Genomic DNA, 19,635 nt, shown 5'->3' with positions numbered 1-19,635 from the left:
TATAAAGAAGCCTGTATATTATTAAATCGAGCGCCTTTTGGAACATAACAATCCGACAATGAGTTGCTGGAACAATCCACAGCGTGAGAAAATGCATGACATGTCCTCATAGAAGGTACATCTGCCATCTTGGCTATTAAATGTGACCTTATTGCAAAGAAAACATGTAAGTGATATCCAAGGGCGCATCCTATTTCAGGAGATCTGGTTTTGTCAGTTTATCCTTGAACTCGTGCTCAGTGTAGTGAATACATGATGATGAGTTACTCTCTCGAAGAAGAAGAAGAAGAAGAAGAAGAAGAAGAAGAAGAGAGACATTTTTAGATACTAATGAAAATATTTTAATCTAACACGATATCATCAGTCTTCTGGTTTTTCTACATCCTGACATGATCCCTGAGGTGATTATGACAGATGAGTGTTTGCATCAGTTGCAGCCCCACAGGCAGAGGAACGTTTTCAGTTTTATTCTTGAAACACCCACGGTGATAGTTGGGGTCCTGCAGGCAGTGCAGTTTGTAGGAATTAACCTTGTTTCAGTTTCTAAATTCACAAGTCTTTTTTAAAGTTCAATATGTTTTCTCAGGAAGTGTGCATTGCACAGCATCTGTCTGTGAATGTGTGTGTTGATGAAGGGTGGTTTGGTGCAGTCTGAGAAACGGATGCCTGAGGTGATAAAAGTCAAAACCTCACATGTTGCAATACGTGTATTTCACTCGGGGTCTTCAAAGGAAGTCTTCACCACTTCTTCCACAACAGGCACAAAGTGTTCTTTCAATTCTGACATGACAAGTTCTAAATGAAACATCTTTCAACATGTAGGCTTTTGATTCGCTTTCATTTCATCGATGTGAAACATAAGTGTGGGAGCTTTTTCTTTGTTTATGAGTCCTAAAAACGAATTCCAAAAATTGCACTCTGATTATCTGCCAGAAAAAGAGTCAATCAGTGCCAGTTCACACGCACACACACACACACACACACACACACACACACACACAAACACACAATACATTCACATAAGAAAAATCCAATTTTTATAAGATTGTCTAGATGTACTGTATTTGTCTGTATAATACGATTGTGTTGTGCTACTACCTCTATAAAGTACAATAAGTAACTTCGGCCTCTAGGGGTCTCTCAATCAAAACAATAACGAACGAGCCAAAAATACCTCGATGTCGTGAAGCAGGAAATCTACCTGAAAATCATGTTCACAGATGAGGTTTTGTGTTTTATTCACGTTACACAGAAAATGGCAATCAAATAATCATTATATTACATGTAGCTATCCAAAGCGACTTCCAAGTAGTTGTTGGGGCTGGGATTTGAAGCGTCAACCTTTTGGTTGGAGGACGACTGCTCTTCCCCTCAGCCACAGGGAAGGAAATAAACGCACACTTGCTAATTGGTCAGCAGTGAAATCTTTGTAATAAAAAGTTTAACACGATGGTTTTATGTGTCCTTTTATTTATATGTCCAGTTGTTATTGTTTCATGCTCTCTCAACATTTTAAGTAAACTGCTACATAAAAAACATCCACAATGATTTGTAGAAATTCACCCTGAAGGAGCTTATGTCTTATCTGGTGTCTTATGTGGTTACTTTAGAGAAGTGGCACAGGAAATGTTCAGGCTCCAGACAGTTGTATTACCAAGAAAGTTTGCGAACGTGTGTGTGTGAACATAAGTTGCAAAACAGGTCTGACCAGTTCCCCAACCACAGTCACCATCAGTGATGTGATGCTGATGATTAAAGGTCCCAGATGCGGAAGCACTGGTCGGCTGCAGCAGAGTAAATCTGAGTACTGTCGGGGTTTGAGGCCAAGTGCAGAACTCGACCAGAATGACCTGAAAAACAATAACAGCAAGATTTAAGGTTAATGTTGAAATACATGGTTTCCCCCTAATGTGTCACGATTCTGTTCTGTGTTCTTGACTATTGATTTATCTGTTTCGATTTCAATATTTGTTGGGCCTTGGTGGGGGTTAACTCTACTTCTAGTTGATCCTATTTCAGGCTATCTTACCTGTGAGCTGACAGACCGGGTGGAGGGAAGCGGACCCCCAGCTCCAGCAGGTGACTTGGTGATGAGGAAGGCCGTGACCTGTGACCAGACACTTCTTCTTTTCAGCCCATCGTAGAGAACAGATCTGCAACTGGACGCATTAGGACTTGTCCATCCAACAGGTACACACGGTTAAATACTTCTGTGATAATTGAAGCACCTGCGAGTTGGTGTTGGCAGAATTCACACAAGTCCCCGATTGTGTGTCCCAGATTCTCAGCTCTCCGTCTTTCCATCCTCCACCTGTAGCGATGATCTTCTCTTGCCATGGACACCATCCCATCGCCTAATCACACAAACACAATGATTAGTTGCAGGATTAAATAACAGTGTTTCAACAACCAGGATCAGGCTCCACAAGATGGCACATGACTAAATAAAGATGGACGACAACTCGCCACTTCCTCATGCTGTACCCCAATAAAGCCAAAATATTCTAAAATATGGGCACGGCCATCTTGTATTGGTGACGCAACTTGGAGCCTGCACAATCATGAGTTAGATGTCAATCATGACGGCTCAGCCCGATTTTATAGCATCAAAGAACTATTTAAAATCAAACCAGTCCAAAAAAATTAAGGTTTAAACTAACGAGAGTAGCATAATATCTAAAATGGCAGAAACCGTCTTTGAGAAATTTTACTTCATGTGTGCTTGTCTTAGTTTGGTCCATTTCCTATCTGCTAACATGGAGGAGGCAGGGTTTATTGTCTATACCGCAGCTAGCCAACAGGGGGCAATCAAAGCGTTTTGGGTTCACTTTCAGCTCGCTTTCATGGCGTCCATCTTTAAACTATATCTTTAAGCTGTGTCCCAATTCACGGGCTGCTTCCTTGGGAGGCTGCAAGATCCATTACCCTTCTGTGACTGATTATTTGTCATCAAAGAGTTAATGGCAGTAGTTTCGGATTTCAATTCAACCAATACAGAATTTAAGAACTCTGAGTTTTCCCAGACTGGAAACACAATTAAACAGAAATGTCACACAAACAGTTTCTTATTCTCATGTCCCAGTTTCTAGTCCGCTGACCTTGACAGCACTGGGCTGTTTCATTGTCGTCAGCGGCTGCTTTGTCCTTGTGGGTCCTGCGATGTCCCGGTCCCAGATACGGAGGAGGCCGTCTGTGGAGCCGCTGGCCAGCCAGTCGTCTCCCGGTGACCACTGGAGGCTGCAGATCCCCTCCTCCTGCACAGCCGCACCAACCAGAGGAGCAGGAGCCCGAGGGTCAAGGTGATGGATGCGTCCGAGAACTGAGCCGCTGTCAGATTGTGGAAAATGTAATTTCCCCGCATTTGAGAAGTACTTCATACTTCACACTGATAGTAAATGTTCTGCCTCTTTCATGCACAGGACAAATTCACCTACATTTATTTTTGCTGAGGAATTAAACCGATATTGATTAATTTCTGCTTTAGTGAAGTTTATAAAAAATGGTTTTCTGTGTAATATGGTAAACTGAAAAACCCACACACATCAGTACCTGCTGAGTAACTGCTGCTGCCAGGAAAGGGCTCCGACCACAGAAAGGTGTGACGGCAGACGCCTCACATTCTGCTTATTTTCAACATCCCACAGCTGAAGAGTCAAAGAGAGACAAAGACCTCACAAACCGTCCTTTGCATAGACCCCTTTAACCACAATCTGTATGAATCAGCTTCTAGTGAAGTCCTTACCTCAACCTCCCCTCGCCTGGTCCCAATGCACAGAGCTCTGCCGTCTCTGCTCCAGCACAGAGACGAGACCGACTGGTGGCGTCCCGCTTGCGGCCTCGGCTCCAGACTTCCCACCAGAGCTCGGGTTTCTGAATTCCAGAGGACAACAGAAGATCCCAGGGCTAATGCAACCGTACCGTTACAACTGCAGTCGAGAACATTCGTGTCTGAGGGGGAAGAGATGGGAAAGAGGGAAGGGCCAGAGAGACTCTACTGTCACTGATGCGAGTTTGTTGACAGAATGACACTGGTGTTATTTTATATTTTCATGTATTTGCAGAAATCAGGGTCTGCTGTTTGCTGTTAGCTCACTGTGCCATGTGTTAATGAATCAATACAGAAGTAGTACATGTAGTGTTTGATAGAAACGGTCTTGGTTTCTAAAAATATTGGGAAATGACTTCTGCTGTGGCCCTGGATTCTTCTTCATCCCCAGGTGATACGTCAAATAAAAAGGACAAGACTGGAGATATTTAATTATATATTAATAATAATATACATTAAATTGCTGCACTGAGTGACATATTCTTTCATTCATGGCTGAAAATAGTCCCCAACAAAGTATTTACTAAGTACTCTGTACAGCGTGACACACAAACAGCTTAGAAGGTGTTTACTTCAAATCTTCTCAGGGTCGTTGAGGCTCTGTTTTCTTCTTCATGCATTTGTGTATATACAGCAGAATTTGAATCTTCTCTTACAGTAGTCGTTCAGAAGTGATGGCGCTGCCAGCTTCATCACTGACCCTCCATGTGGACTCTCGGGAGCTTTGTAAAGAACTGTGAATGGCTGCAAACTACATCTTCTCACATCAGCGTCTGCCAATGGAAAAACAACGTTTCACATCAGCATTACATCTTTAATTTACTGATGATAGTTTCAAACACATTCATTCACTCTCACTGGCGAAAAATGTAAAGTCCTCTGTTGTGTTATTTAAAAACTAAATTTACATCAAAAACAACAGCAAACATCCCTATTAAAGCAGATTCAACACCAATCGATTTCATCATGTATATCACTTATCCACTGAGGATCACGGACCGGAGCCAAGCTGACATTGGGGTCTGATGCGTCACCAGTGTATCACAGGGCTGATAAACTATTCAGGTGCACATTCTAAACTAAGGACAATTTAGATTAATCTAAGCAGCAGGCCTATGGACTGGTGGGAGGAAGCTGGAGAAATCAGAGACATTTCCCACAGACACAGGAGAACATGCAAACTCCACATGCAGAAAGTTACTCTGCCTGTCAGGTTTGAAACAAGAAATATTAAACTCTTCCGATTGTGGATTAATGACTTGTGACTAAATTTGCACTGAGGCTTACAATGACACAAATGTTTAAACAACCGTGAAACAACTTTCTTTTGTGTGTGTGTGTGTGTGTGTGTGTGTGTGTGTGTGTGTGTGTGTGTGTGTGTGTGTGTGTCTTTATCTCTTATCTTGTGCGGACGTATGACACTTCTCAAGAAGTTCTATTTCTATTTAAGCCATTTGTTTCCTGGAGTGACGTAGTGACGTAGTTTCCCACATCTTGTGAGTTGGTGTGTGTGTGTGTGTGTGTGTGTGTGTGTGTGTGTGTGTGTGTGTGTGTGTGTGTGTGTGTGTGTGTGTGTGTATGTGTGTGTGTGTGTGTGTGTGTGTATGTGTGTGTGTGTGTGTGTGTGTGTGTGTGTGTTTGTGTGTGTGTGTGTGTGTGTATGTGTGTTTGTGTGTGTGTGTGTGCGTGTTTGTTTGTGGGTGTGTTTTTGGGGGGGGGGGGGTCAAAAAGTAAAAAATAGAGGTCTGGTGCTTTACCAGTCTGTTGTGTGCTGACCGGTTCTTCCACTGCTGCTCTCCACATCCATCCCTGTGAACAGAAATCTATTATTAGATTTGATACATTACATGATTTGATATAATCATATTGTTTTTCAAAAGTATTTATCTATAAATGTCATAGAAGTTTCGGACATATTCAGCCACTGTGTTTTGTGGCATAAAAAAACACCAGTAGGAGTTGAATTATGTTATTGAAATGATTTAGTAACTTTTCTTATTTCACATCGAGTCATCCTTTCACAAAGAAACCACGGGTTCTCGTTGTCGTCACACAACGTATTTCTGATTCATCATGAAGGGGCGATAGCCAGCATGGCGGGAGGAGGAGACCCCAACACCCTGTCAAACCTTTTAATCTCTGATGACAACAGATGTTTTGTTTCCATGCGGGAGTCACACACACACACACACACAAACGCACACAGAAAAAGAATGTTCCTGAAACAAACCTGTTGTTGGACATTTTGTGGCGCAGGTCGTCCCCTGTCCCTGATGGTATGTGACGTGTTTAGAGGTGTAAAGGTCGCCCTGTGGGACAAGCCTTCCTCCAGTGTTGTCTCTGATGAGGACAAACGATGAGACAGATATTGACATTAATTAACAGACGATTCATTTTAATTGTGGTTTCATGAGGAGACTGTTTGGCCTTGGGCGGAGAGATATGTGCACTATACTGAGTGATGAAGTTTTGTTTCTGCTTTTCTTTGATTCATTTTATATTGCACAGCTGTGTCCATTTATTTGTAAAAATGTTTGTTAAAGGTGTGTTGAAAAAAAAAAACCTTAATTAAGCAACTATGCTGACTCACTCAACCATTTTGAGTGTGTGTGTAAGAGAGAGAGAGAGAGAGAGAGAGAGAGAGAGGGAGAGAGAGAGAGAGAGAGAGAGACAGAGAGAGGGAGGAGTCAGCATGGACTTAATGGATTAATGAATATATAAGATATCATATAATGTATAAGTAAGTTATACAGTTGTTTCTGGGAAATCAGAGACGTAGACAGTAAAATATACGGTGATGTAATGATGAGGCTCTGGCCCATGCAAAGTACAGGTAGGTCTGATGTGGATTGTCATGTAAGGCTGTTGTGGAGATAATAACCTTGCAGCGCCCCCTGCAGGCCCCCGCGTGCTGCTTCATGGTGTGCGGGTGGAGAGTCCAACTCCAGCCTCTGACACACGGTGTCCAACTCGAAGCTCCGCTCCCTCTGGCGCCGCCCAGTGGTCAGAGGTGTACTCACAGCCGGCGCCTCGGTGCCGCTCCTGGGGCAGTGGATCCACCTCCTGAAACGTTTGTATGAAACGTAACAAGCCTCGTTTTGTCCCTGAGAAGACAAATAATAACATTAAATTATATTATAACTCAATGCAAAAAAACAAATGTAAACACAGTAAAACTTCAAACATCTTCAAACTTCACGACAGCATCAATGAGGCCAAATATAGATCACTACTTCTGGTTGAAACTTTCATAGCAAAAGCATTGACATTAACCTGTGACCCTTGTTTTCCTCTTAAAGACACCAGTCAACATATAAATGTATAGCCTATAAATCCTGCTCTAGGGATACAAAATGTTTGTAATTGATTAAGTGGAGTTTAATAATTTTAATTATTTAGCTTATTATTTTAAAAAAAAGTTGTAGAAAAAAAACTAATTTGAATGAAAGTTTTTTCTTTATCCGCGTAATATTATGACTATTTCCTCATGACTTTATGTGGTAATACTTTGGATGACATTTTCTCATTATACCTCTTTATTCTCATACCCTCAATATACAACTCCAACTGCATTCATATCACAATATTGCTTTTCTTCAATCTGGTCCTGATACTCTGTCATACTTTCTCAAATAGTTGTAAAAGTTCAACTGGTTTTATTTTGACAGATTCCTCCCCGTGCTTCCTGTTCCATCCTGGTGTTGTTCGGGGGCTTTTTACTCCTTTGCTCTCCTCCATCCGCCCCGACACGTCTGGAGCCCCTGACGCCGACTCACGGTCTGTTCTTCCCCCTCCAACATGGAGGCCTTAGGGGGCTACCCCACCAAGTCCTCCAGCCCTAGAGCCAAGTGGCTGAGGGTGCTGCTGAGCATGACGGTGGGTGTGGGCTGCTTGTTCCTCCTGCAGACGCAGCTGGTGAAGCCGAGGAAACCCGAAGACTTCTACTCTTTCGAGGTGAAGGACGCGAAGGGGAGGTCTGTCTCTCTGGAGAAGTACCGAGGAAAAGTAAGTCCACATCATCAATCCCCTCAGGGTTCTTCTGAGGGGACCGTGTCCTGGTTAACCACCGTGACAGGACTTTTATAACAAATCTGTCTTATTTGTCCAATAACCAAACTTTTACGCGCTGTTCCCTTGGTGTCCAGGCGTCTTTGGTTGTAAACGTGGCGAGTCTCAGCGAGCAGACGGAGATGAACTACTTGTCCCTGCAGGAGCTGCACCGGGAGCTGGGCACCTCGCACTTCAACGTGCTGGCCTTCCCCTGCGGCCAGTTCGGGGACACCGAGCCCGGGAGCAGCCGGGACGTCGAGGCCTTCGCCAAGTCCACGCACGGAGTCACCTTCCCCTTCTTCAGCAAGATCAAAATAATGGGCTCAGAGGCGGACCCTGCCTTCAGGTTCCTCACAGGTCAGACAGACACCACGCATCTGTCCACACATCTGTCCAGAATTACACGTGTGCACACAAGCTCAACTATTTGGGAGCAAAATACAGAGTCACTGTGTTTTAAAGAAGCCGATGATAATAATTATTTATGTCTACACCAGATCTTCACCTTATTTTCAAACTATGCCTTTATGATCAAGTTATTTGTCAGATTCTAAACTACTTATTATTATTTATTAAACTCGCACATGTGGCCACTAATATTCAGCTCATAATGAAAAGGTGAAGCTGTATTATTTCATACACAATAATACCTAAAAAATTTAGAAGAAGTAGATCTCCCCCCTTATGTTCACTTTACTCATTTCTTCCCTAAAGAGTTCAGTTAATATCAATGCTTATGACTCATTTATGAACTCCTGAGGGATTGTTAGCTCTGGTACTGATTTATACTCACTGAATGTTTTTATTGACTCATAATGTTGTGTGGTTTGAATGAGTCTAACCAGTGGATACAGGTATTAAGTAGCGTTGTTGACATTATAGTGCAAAGTGTTTGAATTTAACACTTTAACACTCGCCCCCTCAATCTCTCACTCTAAGATACCTGACACATAACGATTCTTCAGGATTATTTCGTCCATCTCATTTTAAAATAACAATTCATCGTGATTTATGGCTCAACTCAAGCTCTTCGAAGCATCTTTAATGACTCTGTGAAACCTTGTTGTTTTCCAGATTCTGTGCAGAAAATTCCAAAGTGGAACTTCTGGAAGTTTCTGGTGAATCCCGAGGGGAAAGTCGTCCGCTTCTGGCGAACTGACGAGGCCATGGAGAGCGTCCGGGCGGAGGTCACGGCGCTGGTGAGGGAAATCATCATAAAGAAACGCGTGGAGCTATGACGGAGCTCATTGACACACGGCTGTTTTCATGTCAGCGTTTCCTGTGCTGGATTAACAAGCGGTGGACTGGGAGCTGCTCCAGTGAGTTGGGTTTGGGCGACGTCTCCAGACACATGAGAGACCAAATGATCCACTAGCTTCAGACACAAATACCATCAGTGTCAAAGCAAAGCACGACAGGATATGTGTGTATATGTGTGTAATGGGGACCATCCTGCTAATGACAATGATGATGAACACTCCATTTGATGACCACTGCTGCGGCTGAAGAATTTTTAAGTGTTGGATTTGTACACGTTTACTTTGGCTAAGTCTCGTCTCTACTTCCCTAATGTTTACATTCAACTCTATTTGTTAAGGTGAAGAGTTCCAATTTGGCAATTCTGACTGATTTGAGCCCAGCAAATTGTGAAACATCCATCCAGCAATAAAACGATTTCTGCATTATCTGATTTAGCTGATGAGCCTGGAATCTTTTATGTCTCTGCAACTGAGAAACATGTTTTTCTTAATTAGCAAATGCAAATTTAGGCCTGGAAAGTTTATGCCATACAAAATATTGACTGTATATAAAGATTGATGATGCGTTTCCACTTCTTCTATCTTCCCTGGTACCACAATACAAGCTTGACCAATTGCAAGTCAGTCTCAGCTGTCAATCATTATGGGTTACTCTGTTATTGTAGCGTCAAAAAATAAAATCCAAGCTTCAAGAAGAATTGACACTCATACAAATATCAGTGTGGTAAAAACAACCTCAAATGACAGAAACCATCTTTGAGAAAAACATTATCAAACGTGTAGTTTGAATTTTTTATTTGACCCATCCTCTGACACAAAGAAGGTGGTGTTTATGACCTATAGTGCAGCCAAACACCAGGGGGCATCAGTCTATGACACCAAATTGCAAGCAATGCAACACAAATGCATATTGATGCTGATATTATATATAGTTTTTTTAGTAGTAGAAGTTGCCGGTGAGGATGTAAATGTGGACAGTTGGAGGGCAGCAGCAGGTAAGCTGGCACTCACACAATCAACCAGCTAACAAGACACTGCCTTCCAGCCACCCACCACAAGACAGCTGAACAACCATCACACAGATGATCCCTCAAAATAAACCTCATTCTCTCCCATTTGCCCAACAGTCTTCTGTGAATCAGGATGCTTGAGTCCTTGAGTCTGACGCTGTGGGTAAATGTGACTGTTTGGGTCGCAGAGCAGAGTGAGCTGGCAGAAGAAACGTCAGCTAACATTACACTGCCTCCCAACCAGTCACAGCCCGTCAGGCCTCGTGCCAATTACATGGATTTGCTGAACGGATGAGGGGGATGGTTGTTAATTGTGGTGTTATCTGTTAAATGTGAGGTTTGCTTGTATAAAAGCAACAAATTTCCGGAGGTCAGTTGAAAGCAGCAGTGAGGAGTGTAGCTGGCAGCTGTCAGTCATATAGTGACACAGCAAGCAGCGGTCACTGCCACACTGTCACCACCAGGTCAATCCATCTATCTATCTGATTATCTATCTATCTATCTATCTATCTATCTGTCTATCTATCTATCTATCTATCTATCTATCTATCTATATATATATATATCTCAAACTGTGCACAATGAGAAAACAATAAGTAATTGTAATTGGGTATAAGATAATTAGCTGATTTGAACAATAAAACAAATCTTAAACAGTAGAACAAATAAGAAGAAATAATAAAAGTCAATAAAATGGGATAAAACCACACTAATACTAGATATGACAGATAAAGTTTAATACAATTTTAACTTAAGATGGAACTAATCAAGTCTGTAAGCCATAGAGATGTCTTTAACCTTCTTGCTGCTCAGGAGCTACTCTTTGCCAGGGAGGTTATAATTTTGGTTTATTTGTTAGCAGAATTAATTAAACCCAATTCCACCAAAGTTAGTGGCAGGATGGGATCTTGGCCACTTTCTTTAAAGCAACACTATGTAACTTTGGCTGAGCAACAGCGCCCCCTGCAGCCAGACGTGGGGATTGTTTCTGTTGGGCTCTGTTTCCTAGCGATTAACTGGTTTTCATGCCAAGAAAAAACAAACACTACCAACGTGTAACCCACGATCCCCGGCTTCCTGAACCAGAAAAGCTGTCATAGCTTGTTTAGAATTTTTTATATTCTAAAGTTTCCTGCTGGATATTGGAGATAAACACAGTTTATTTAGGACTTTTAAGTATTTTTAACTCATCAACAACTCTTAAACTTGCTGGACATGATTCTGACATTTTAAGCTGCGTCAGTCACACAGGCGATAGGACCCACTCACCAATGTTACATAGAGCAAGAACATTCAGGAATGGTCAGGGTGCGTAGTGGGAATAAACCATCACTCCAATTTTATACATTATTCTCCCCTCTTACCTGGAAGGGGTAGTGCCTCCTCTTCCCCACAGAGTCCCTGAACATGTCCCTCATGTCGTCCTGGTCACGAACAAACAAACAAAAGAATAAGTCAAGGTGATTTTCCCCCTATGCAAAACTTATTTATATATAATGTGTTGTCTGCTCCGTGCTGAACAACATTTTAACGCAAAGAGCAGCAGTTGTGTGTTTGGAGTTTGAAGTGGTTGCCTGGTAGCAGCAGCAGCAGTAACAGGCCACATAGTGCAAACAGGGACATATAGTTCATGAGATAAGATAAGATAAGATAAGATAAGGTAATCCTTTATTAGTCCCACTATGGGGACATTTGCAGTATTACAGCAGCATGAGTCAAAATAGGCCTCAGTAAGTAAGAAGTTACATGCATTAAGTGTAAGGAATATATAAAATAACCTTTGATATTTCACAGTTAAGAGAGTTATGCTATTTTCTGTATTGTTGAAGCTCACCCATTCATCTTGTGGCTTCCAGACGCGCTCATGGCTGTGTCTCCTTCCCTGTGTGCGGGCAGTGGGAGCAGTGGGAGCACTGGGAGCCGGTCATGACTGGTGCACCTGTCGCCTGCTCTCCTGCTCCTCTCCGGACTCCGGCCTCTAAATACTCTCCCCGGGGCGGACGGTGGCGCGGGAAGCTCCGTCCTCCGGGCTGCCATTGGCGGTTGCACGTGGACCTGGTTTCTACTGGAGACTAAAGACACACAGAAAACAAAAGAGCAACGCGGTGATGCTGTAAAGCGGCAGCGTGTTGTCATCACTTAATAACACAAGGAAAGACGCTTATCGTTGACGTTTGTCGTGTAAATAAATACCCAAACACACTCAGACCATTATCAGTGTTTAACAGAGGACATTGTGATGATTGATTACGACAATAATAAGGATAATAAAATAATAATATCATCATCATCATCATTATTATGCTCACCTGTTGAAAGATGTAAAAGGAGAAATACTTAATATTTAAAGGCCTTTAATTAAAAAACATTTTATTTCAACTATAACAGTATAGGCAGAACATTAGACAACCATGCGAATAATAACATTGAAAATGTTATTTTCTTTTTGTACAACTTACAATAAAATAATTTACATGCATTTAAAGGTATATTTTTTTAAGAGACGTGTTTTTGCTTAGTTAGTATTACTAGTTATTAAGTTAAGACAAAGGGGATAATGCATTATATTTGATTATTTTGGTCTATTTTATTTATCTTTGTCTTATTCTAGTAGTTAAGGGAAACAATTATAATTTGACATAAACTAAACACCAACACCATTCAAATAAAGCACCATACTGAATAGATATTTTGGCTCAATGGTTTATATCTTTACATCTATATCTATACATCTATACATCTATACATCTTTAGATCTATACATCTATACATCTATACATCTATATATTTATACATCTGTACATCTATACATCTATACATCTATAAATCTATATATCTAGCTCTATATATCCCTCTATGTATAAATGGACCCTCAGGTGCCAGTTTAATGACGAGCTGCTGTGGCGCTAAGTTCTCTGAACGGCGCGAGCGGACGCACGTCGCCGCCACCTGTCACTTCCATATGCGCTCGCACCGCGGGCTCGCGCCTGTGCACCAGGTGCGCGCTCTGCACAGAACAGAGCTGCTCCATCACCAGAGCAGCAGGAAACATGTTCTTTAAATACTTGAATCCGTCCATTATCACCAGCAATCAATAGACTGCACATGTGACCGCTGCACTGAATGTGACACGTGGATGATTGTATGTAACCTGTGATAATAATCATGTCAATCATCAAGGGTTGTTTTTTTCTCCAACTCATTCAACTTCATTCTCAGGCTTTGAATTCACTTAGTCTTGTATCTTTATTTGATTTATGTTATCCTATTTTATTTTATTCTTGTGCATCTCTTCCTTTATTCTATTGCACAACTTGTTTTAAATTTGCTTTATGAACAGAATCGACTTGACTTGACATTCACAAAATAACTAGTTAATTAAACGACTTGCTTTTAGTTTAAAATGTTGAGAACATTTAATAAATGACAGCCTGTCATATTAATGGAATTTTATTGGCCCATGTGTTGGTGGGGTTTTTCTTGATTGTTGTATTGCCTTGTTTCCTTTGTGTTGCTTCAACTTAATAGTTGTGTAGTGTTTTAAATCTATGATCTGCTTTGATAAGAAAAACTATTTAAATGCGTGACATAAATAAACCGTGTAAATGGCACGTGCACCTCTGGCTTCCCACCTTCCACCCTCCCTCCACAGTGAATGAAGGGACTTTCTCCGCCTTCCTTCCCGCGGGACTCGGTCTGGTTTGCAGGCTGCATGAGGTTTGGCTTCAGTCACCTTAGAGACTCATTGTGTCTGTGTTTTCACTTCGCCCCCCCCCCCCCCCCCCCCCCCCCCTCCTGCACCGCCCCCCCGCAGTTTGGCGGTAGCTTAACCGGTCAAATGTGTCACAGGCAGCTTATGAAACAAAGCTGCGGTGTGAAGCTGCGTGTGTGCGGCGCTGCAGCTCAGAGAACAAGCGGCTGGTTTGCAGGTTAAGAGGCTGGAGCATTGACCTGCTGGTGTTGATCTGAGCTGACCTGAGGGTCTGACAACAACAGCCTCCTGCTCGGTGCACGTTGGCAGCAGGAACGTACATCGTTGGCAGTGAAAGTCTTTGGTCAACAACTGGGAACAGGGTTAGACAGGATATATGGAGCACCATGCATCAGGAGTAGCTAGCATTGGGACAGTCTACTCTAACACAACAACAGGCCCCTGCACACATGCTTTTGTAGTTTTTTATTACAAGACATTCCTCTGTGATTCTGCCTCTTGGGTCATTTTGTATCAGTTTTTAGTCATTTTGTTTTTCAGTGGTGGTTGAACATCCCTTTGGTCCATCACTCATTGTGCCTCTTCGACTTTTATTCATTACGTTGGTCTTCCCCCCCATCGAGTCCTTGTCCTTTATCGTGTGCAGATCCAGGATCGGGGATCATGACGGTGCATTGTGAATCAGAGATGGATGGCAACTGATCGTGCACTATACGATTACAACTCACATGTTCTAATATTAACTCCTTCGTTTCCATCGTCATTGCTTCTCCCTTCATCTCTATCAGACATTTTCTTATCCATAAATACTTGACGCACTTTTCCATTATGTTAAGAACTGTTCCTTCAAACCAATGTTGTAAATATAATAATTTTGCTGATCTATTCAGCTACATGCAGCAATCTACTGCACTTCTGTCTCTCTCTGACGTTTTTCCCGCTGTTAATAGTTTTTGTTTGGTAGTTTTATTCTTGTTAAGGGTTGAGGACAGAAGATTTCCCACTTTGTTAAGCCTCATGAGACAAATTTGGAATTGTGAATATGGGCTACAAATAAATCTTGATTGATTAATTGTTTTGTGTTCTTTTAGTTGACATTCTAGCTTTAAACAGTCACTTATGGCTCTGCTCCATGTTGGCAGGGGATTGGTTGCATATGCGCAAAACAGGTAATCCAATCAATCAATACATTTATAATTGTATAGTCCATATTCACATATCACAGTATATCTCATCGGTCTCACCATGGCGCCCCGAGATGAGTGAGGTTTGGTTGAAGACTATAGTTTATAAACGTAAGTGTGGGGTGTGACATAGGCTGTCTGCACTTCTTTACTTACTTCTATTTGTTACTTTTTTGTATTTGTTGACTTTCATTTATTGTTTATGTCTAAGCATGTAGTAAGTAAGTGTTTTGTTCATAATTTTGATGATCAAAGTATAATTTGAAGAGGTGGATGATGTATTTTGGTATTGTGTGTTTCCTTGGGTGGGACTTGGTTTGGTTCCTCTTGCATGGGGGTCCCCCAATGGCCCCTGGTCATTTGCCTGAACTGAATTTTAATTTACTCGTTGAACACACATCCCGACTTCCTTGTCTAATTAATTTCTCCTTATCTTGATTTGTGGGTTCCTGCGGTGTTCTCGACAGAAGCAGCATGCAGCAGTCCTGTGAGGGGTCGCAGCGCTGCCTTCACTGCTCTAAAGTAAACACGGCTCAGGGGGAGTCAGGGGAGTTTAAACAGGTGTCTGAACAGAGGTGTAACGTTGTCCTCTGCCACGCTGCCTCACACAATCCTGCGTTTTACAGCAGAAGCCCTCAACAGGGAGGCTGGAGGAAGATACCATCAGATACCTGCAGGTCAGAAGGTCACATCCTCTCTAGATAAGTCCCTCTTTTATTCATGTTTGTATTTCCTCTGTTTTCTCCTCACTCATGAGTGAAAGAGAAACATGAGACTGGAGAGTAAGGTTTATACTTATATTGCTTTTATCACACAATAAGAGAAAAAGACAAATCTGTTCAAATTTCCAAATTGGAAGGATACAAACAAGGATGTTGCTGCAACACACCATGACTCAGGCCTCAGACCACACAGTCACTCAGACAGAGACAAAGGGGAAGGAAGTCCCTGTTTTTTAAAGAGGTCACAGGGTCACATTTGTTTCACAAGGTTAAACAAGGAAAACGGTTTCTTTCCATTTGTTTAAATAGTTTTCCTTATATAATGTGACCTTTTCCACCCTTCAAACTCAATTCAAACTCAAGTCAGTTTTTTATAAATCACAACTTTTATTCCCAAACTTTCCATCTTTGGAGACAAAAACATCCTGTGAGGTGGCAAACTAAACATGACATTGGGGCTTGTCAACAGAAAGGCAATGTAAACAACAGCCTGGGCAGTATTATATCCTTTGTCAAGCACCAGCAATTAGCTTAGGAGCTACCTGAGGAAGACATAATTTAATCATTTACAGATATCACTATAGATTATCGGTTAAGCATTAACAGTTGCTGCCCACCCACACATCCCTCCAGTCTTTCACAGCAGCTTCACATCACTCATTTCAAGCATATATTGGAAATTATTTTTACATTTGTTAACACTGGTTTCAGCTGTCGTTGGGAACCCAGCGGAATCTGTATCCGCCCTGCTGAGTCCTCGAGGTGAAGGCTCGTCCATGAGGAAACACCTGAGTCCTTATGGTGCTGTGCTCTCTGATAGAAGTCCTGAAGGATGAGACACTCTCCTCAGCCTCTGCTCCGTCTCTCCTCACGCTCGTGTCTTTGGATACAGACGTCTGTAGGCCAGAGAACGCACCGAACATGCGCACAGTCTCCGATTCCTGCTGTGTGCTCGTTGCAGTGGCAGAGCTGTGCAGGACAGCGTTGCAGCGCGTGCTGATGTCTCTGAGCATGTCCTCCACTGAGTCAGACGACTCGGTCTCATACCCTTCATCCAGACGCTGACGCTTGCAGGGACTCAGAGAAGGTTTAACACCACAGGACAGAACTGGCTCTCGTTCATTTGGGTCTCTGACTGTCATCAGTTTCTGAAGGGGGAAAGATGGAAAACCAACATAAGTATACATTAGATTTAGTCTATGAGGATACCAATAAGAATTTATAAAATATTCAGGATGGAACTGTGTTTGTAACTCACTTCAAGCACTGAGGCCAAGTGCTTCGCTCGACTGGCCAGTTGCCTGAGGTGGAGATTTCTCTCCTGCAGAGAGTCAAACTCTTCCTGTCGTCTGAAAAGAGTCTCGTTGAGCTGCAGAGGCAATGAGCAAAATCTGGTTTGAGAATAATTCATTTTACCAACATTTAAATCTATGTAGACCTTTTTATAAACTGTAGGAATATGCAGTTATATCAAATGTAGCCTGGGGTAAATAAAAAAAATCTTCCAACTTATATAAAGCTCTCACACATAACTGAAAGAATAAAGAATGGTCATCAGCAAGGCTTTGGCATTTATTGTTTAGCTCTAAAATATCAAAATAGTATCAATGCATACTCTTGATCCACTACAGCATAAATCACATAGAAACATTGCCTCAGCATGTGCACCACTGTCACCAACTCTAGATTTCCACACTGCATGCAGGTCAGAAATCTCACCTGATTGTTGACTTCCACAGCCTGTCCCAAAGCTCTGCCCTGACACTGGGCGATGTCCCGCCACAGAGCTCCATCCTGGGCAGGTGGGTTGGCAGCTTGGGTGAATGGGTCGATAAGACTTTCCTCTGAAGAGAACTCCGGCTGAGGGGTGAGGGGAGGAATGACACATCCCTGAAACGGGACCAGTTCAGCTGGAGACAGACTGCTCTCCAGTGTGGTGGGAGAATCTGACAGGGGGAGAAAAACATCCAGGGATTCAGTCAGACCGTCTCCTCAGATGAAGATGATGATTGTAACAGTGACACACATTCATTCTCTGTGTAGGAGACATTTTTGTTTGCTCACCTGCCATGAAGTCCAACGCATAATCTCCAAAGTCTTGGTCATCTAGATCAGATTCATTCACCTGTGCACAAATAAAACTGACGATCAAAACACATATTTCAAAATAACCAGTCGATGAAGAAAGCAGAAAAATAAGTTTCTACCTGGAAATCCCACCAAGCAGTAAAACATGGCTTAATGGCAGAACATGTCATGGTGCTCATTTCAGTGAGTGGAGTGCAGATGCGTAATGCGTAATGAGCTCAGCACGGGGATCTGTGCCAAAGAGGCAGTTTGTGGACAGAACTCGTGAGGTCCAGCCAATTAGCGGTAGCCTGCGTGTCATGAGTAAACTCCGACGGCCATTCGTGGAGGATTCCAGCACACCGTGTCAAACATTAACAGCCTGGGAGGGAAGCAGACCTGAAGATCTGCCCATTCCCTCAGCCAGATGCGAAGTGGGGGAAAATGCGTGGATTGTACAACAACAATAGATGCATGAAATGAAGGATAAGGTGCAGTAGAGTTTGTTGTCTCACCTGAGAGCCCAGGGAGTTACTGTCCCGCCTCACTGCAGATGCGCAGTCCTCCAAATCATCCCAGGCGATTGTTGAAAAAGCTGTAATGCAAAAAAAAAATCATAATTTACTTGCCACATATTATTTTTAGTCATGCACAATAAGAAGAATGGTGTCAGAGATTCACACACCTTCTTCAATGATGCAGGGGAGCTCCACGTACACAGTGATCGGACTGCTGCTCCTTGGCACAAGCGCTTTATCCTGCAGGTGTAAAAAGCATTTTAAACGTCTTTTCAATTATATAGATTAACACGTGATGTGTGCATCCTTACTAAGACAAAGACGTCTCATACCTTTCTGTTCACTGCAGCTCTCCTCCCGTGCTGTGCCATTTGGCTGTGGCAGGACGCACCAAACACGGTTCTGTCTCTTGGCATCGTCGGGCTGCAGAAGTGAAGGGGACATGATTTGATCGAGAGCTGATATATACACCACATTCTCCCGGTTTGTATCTCTGCGTGCCGCCGTTTCATACTTTTGGCCCAATCACGTGCACCTATTCGGTCTCCAGGGAGCGACAGCGTCCTCGGAGATTAAAATGGTGCAGGCTAACGGTTTTCAAGGTCTGAAGTGTAAAGTGGCACCGCGCAAAAACGGCGCCGTTGCAGCAGGTGTTTTCTCTGCGCCAGATTTGCCCTCCCTCCGCCTGGGGCCAAATCTCCCCATGCAGTGCCTTTCCAGGGGCGCATGTAGGCTGTCATGGCCTCTTCCTACAACGTCTATGTTATATCTAAAATACCCTAATACCTTTTTGTCATGGTTATAGTCTGAATAACATAAAGACAAAAAGAACAGCAGATAAAATCACGGATAAACACCCACAAGTGGCTTTATTGCCTTTTGGGGGAAGCATGGCATTATACCATCCTATTTAATATCAGTTCTGATTCATGTGCTTGTTTCAGATTCAGTGGGTTTAATAGTGCGTGGCCACGGCATTACGCGCTTAATCTCTATCCCCCCGTGCGTAAAATACCTGCCTGACTGAGGTCAGCGCCTGTTGACACATTTGAAGAGAAGTGGAAAAGGAAAAGGGGGTAATTGCAGCAGACAGGTCAGTAAACACTCGTGACAAATGCCTCTTTTAGTAAACAAACACGAGCAGGGCTCCTCGGCCCTTAACGCTGAATGCACCTGTGTGGTCGACACCGTGTCAGCGGGTCGAGATGCCACGCGTAATGGATTATCAGATAAAGCCCAGGCTCAATTGACCGGGCTGTGTTGGCACAGTTCAGTTTAGAATGACAC

General features: G+C 42.7%; 3 protein-coding genes across 3 annotated transcripts; 1 reads left to right on the top strand and 2 right to left on the bottom strand.

Annotated features, from left to right (window-relative positions):
• Positions 1-1,485: 1,485 nt before the first annotated feature.
• LOC128438518 (cell division cycle protein 20 homolog B) lies at positions 1,486-13,859 on the bottom strand. The gene is made up of 12 exons (XM_053421100.1): positions 13,778-13,859; positions 12,132-12,217; positions 11,510-11,569; positions 6,708-6,930; positions 5,584-5,649; positions 4,483-4,599; positions 3,743-3,948; positions 3,550-3,644; positions 3,099-3,327; positions 2,229-2,354; positions 2,030-2,153; positions 1,486-1,850 (listed from the first exon to the last, which is right to left on the bottom strand). Exons 1-12 carry the CDS (start codon positions 13,857-13,859, stop codon positions 1,753-1,755), a joined length of 1,512 nt encoding a protein of 503 aa, XP_053277075.1. The 3' UTR covers positions 1,486-1,752.
• gpx8 (glutathione peroxidase 8 (putative)) lies at positions 7,538-9,561 on the top strand. Its single transcript, XM_053420169.1, has 3 exons — positions 7,538-7,831; positions 7,972-8,233; positions 8,951-9,561. Exons 1-3 carry the CDS (start codon positions 7,625-7,627, stop codon positions 9,112-9,114), a joined length of 633 nt encoding a protein of 210 aa, XP_053276144.1. The 5' UTR covers positions 7,538-7,624; the 3' UTR covers positions 9,115-9,561.
• Positions 13,860-16,470: 2,611 nt separating the features above from the next.
• On the bottom strand, positions 16,471-18,764 carry LOC128438517 (multicilin). The gene is made up of 7 exons (XM_053421099.1): positions 18,681-18,764; positions 18,516-18,588; positions 18,346-18,425; positions 17,828-17,888; positions 17,483-17,709; positions 17,022-17,132; positions 16,471-16,911 (listed from the first exon to the last, which is right to left on the bottom strand). Exons 1-7 carry the CDS (start codon positions 18,762-18,764, stop codon positions 16,471-16,473), a joined length of 1,077 nt encoding a protein of 358 aa, XP_053277074.1.
• Between the last annotated feature and the right edge of the window lie 871 nt (positions 18,765-19,635).

The sequence above is a fragment of the Pleuronectes platessa genome, chromosome 4 (assembly GCF_947347685.1).
Source record: "Pleuronectes platessa chromosome 4, fPlePla1.1, whole genome shotgun sequence".
Taxonomy (NCBI): domain Eukaryota; kingdom Metazoa; phylum Chordata; class Actinopteri; order Pleuronectiformes; family Pleuronectidae; genus Pleuronectes; species Pleuronectes platessa.
Note: the sequence above shows the minus strand (reverse complement) of the source record. Positions and strands in the feature narration are given on the sequence as shown.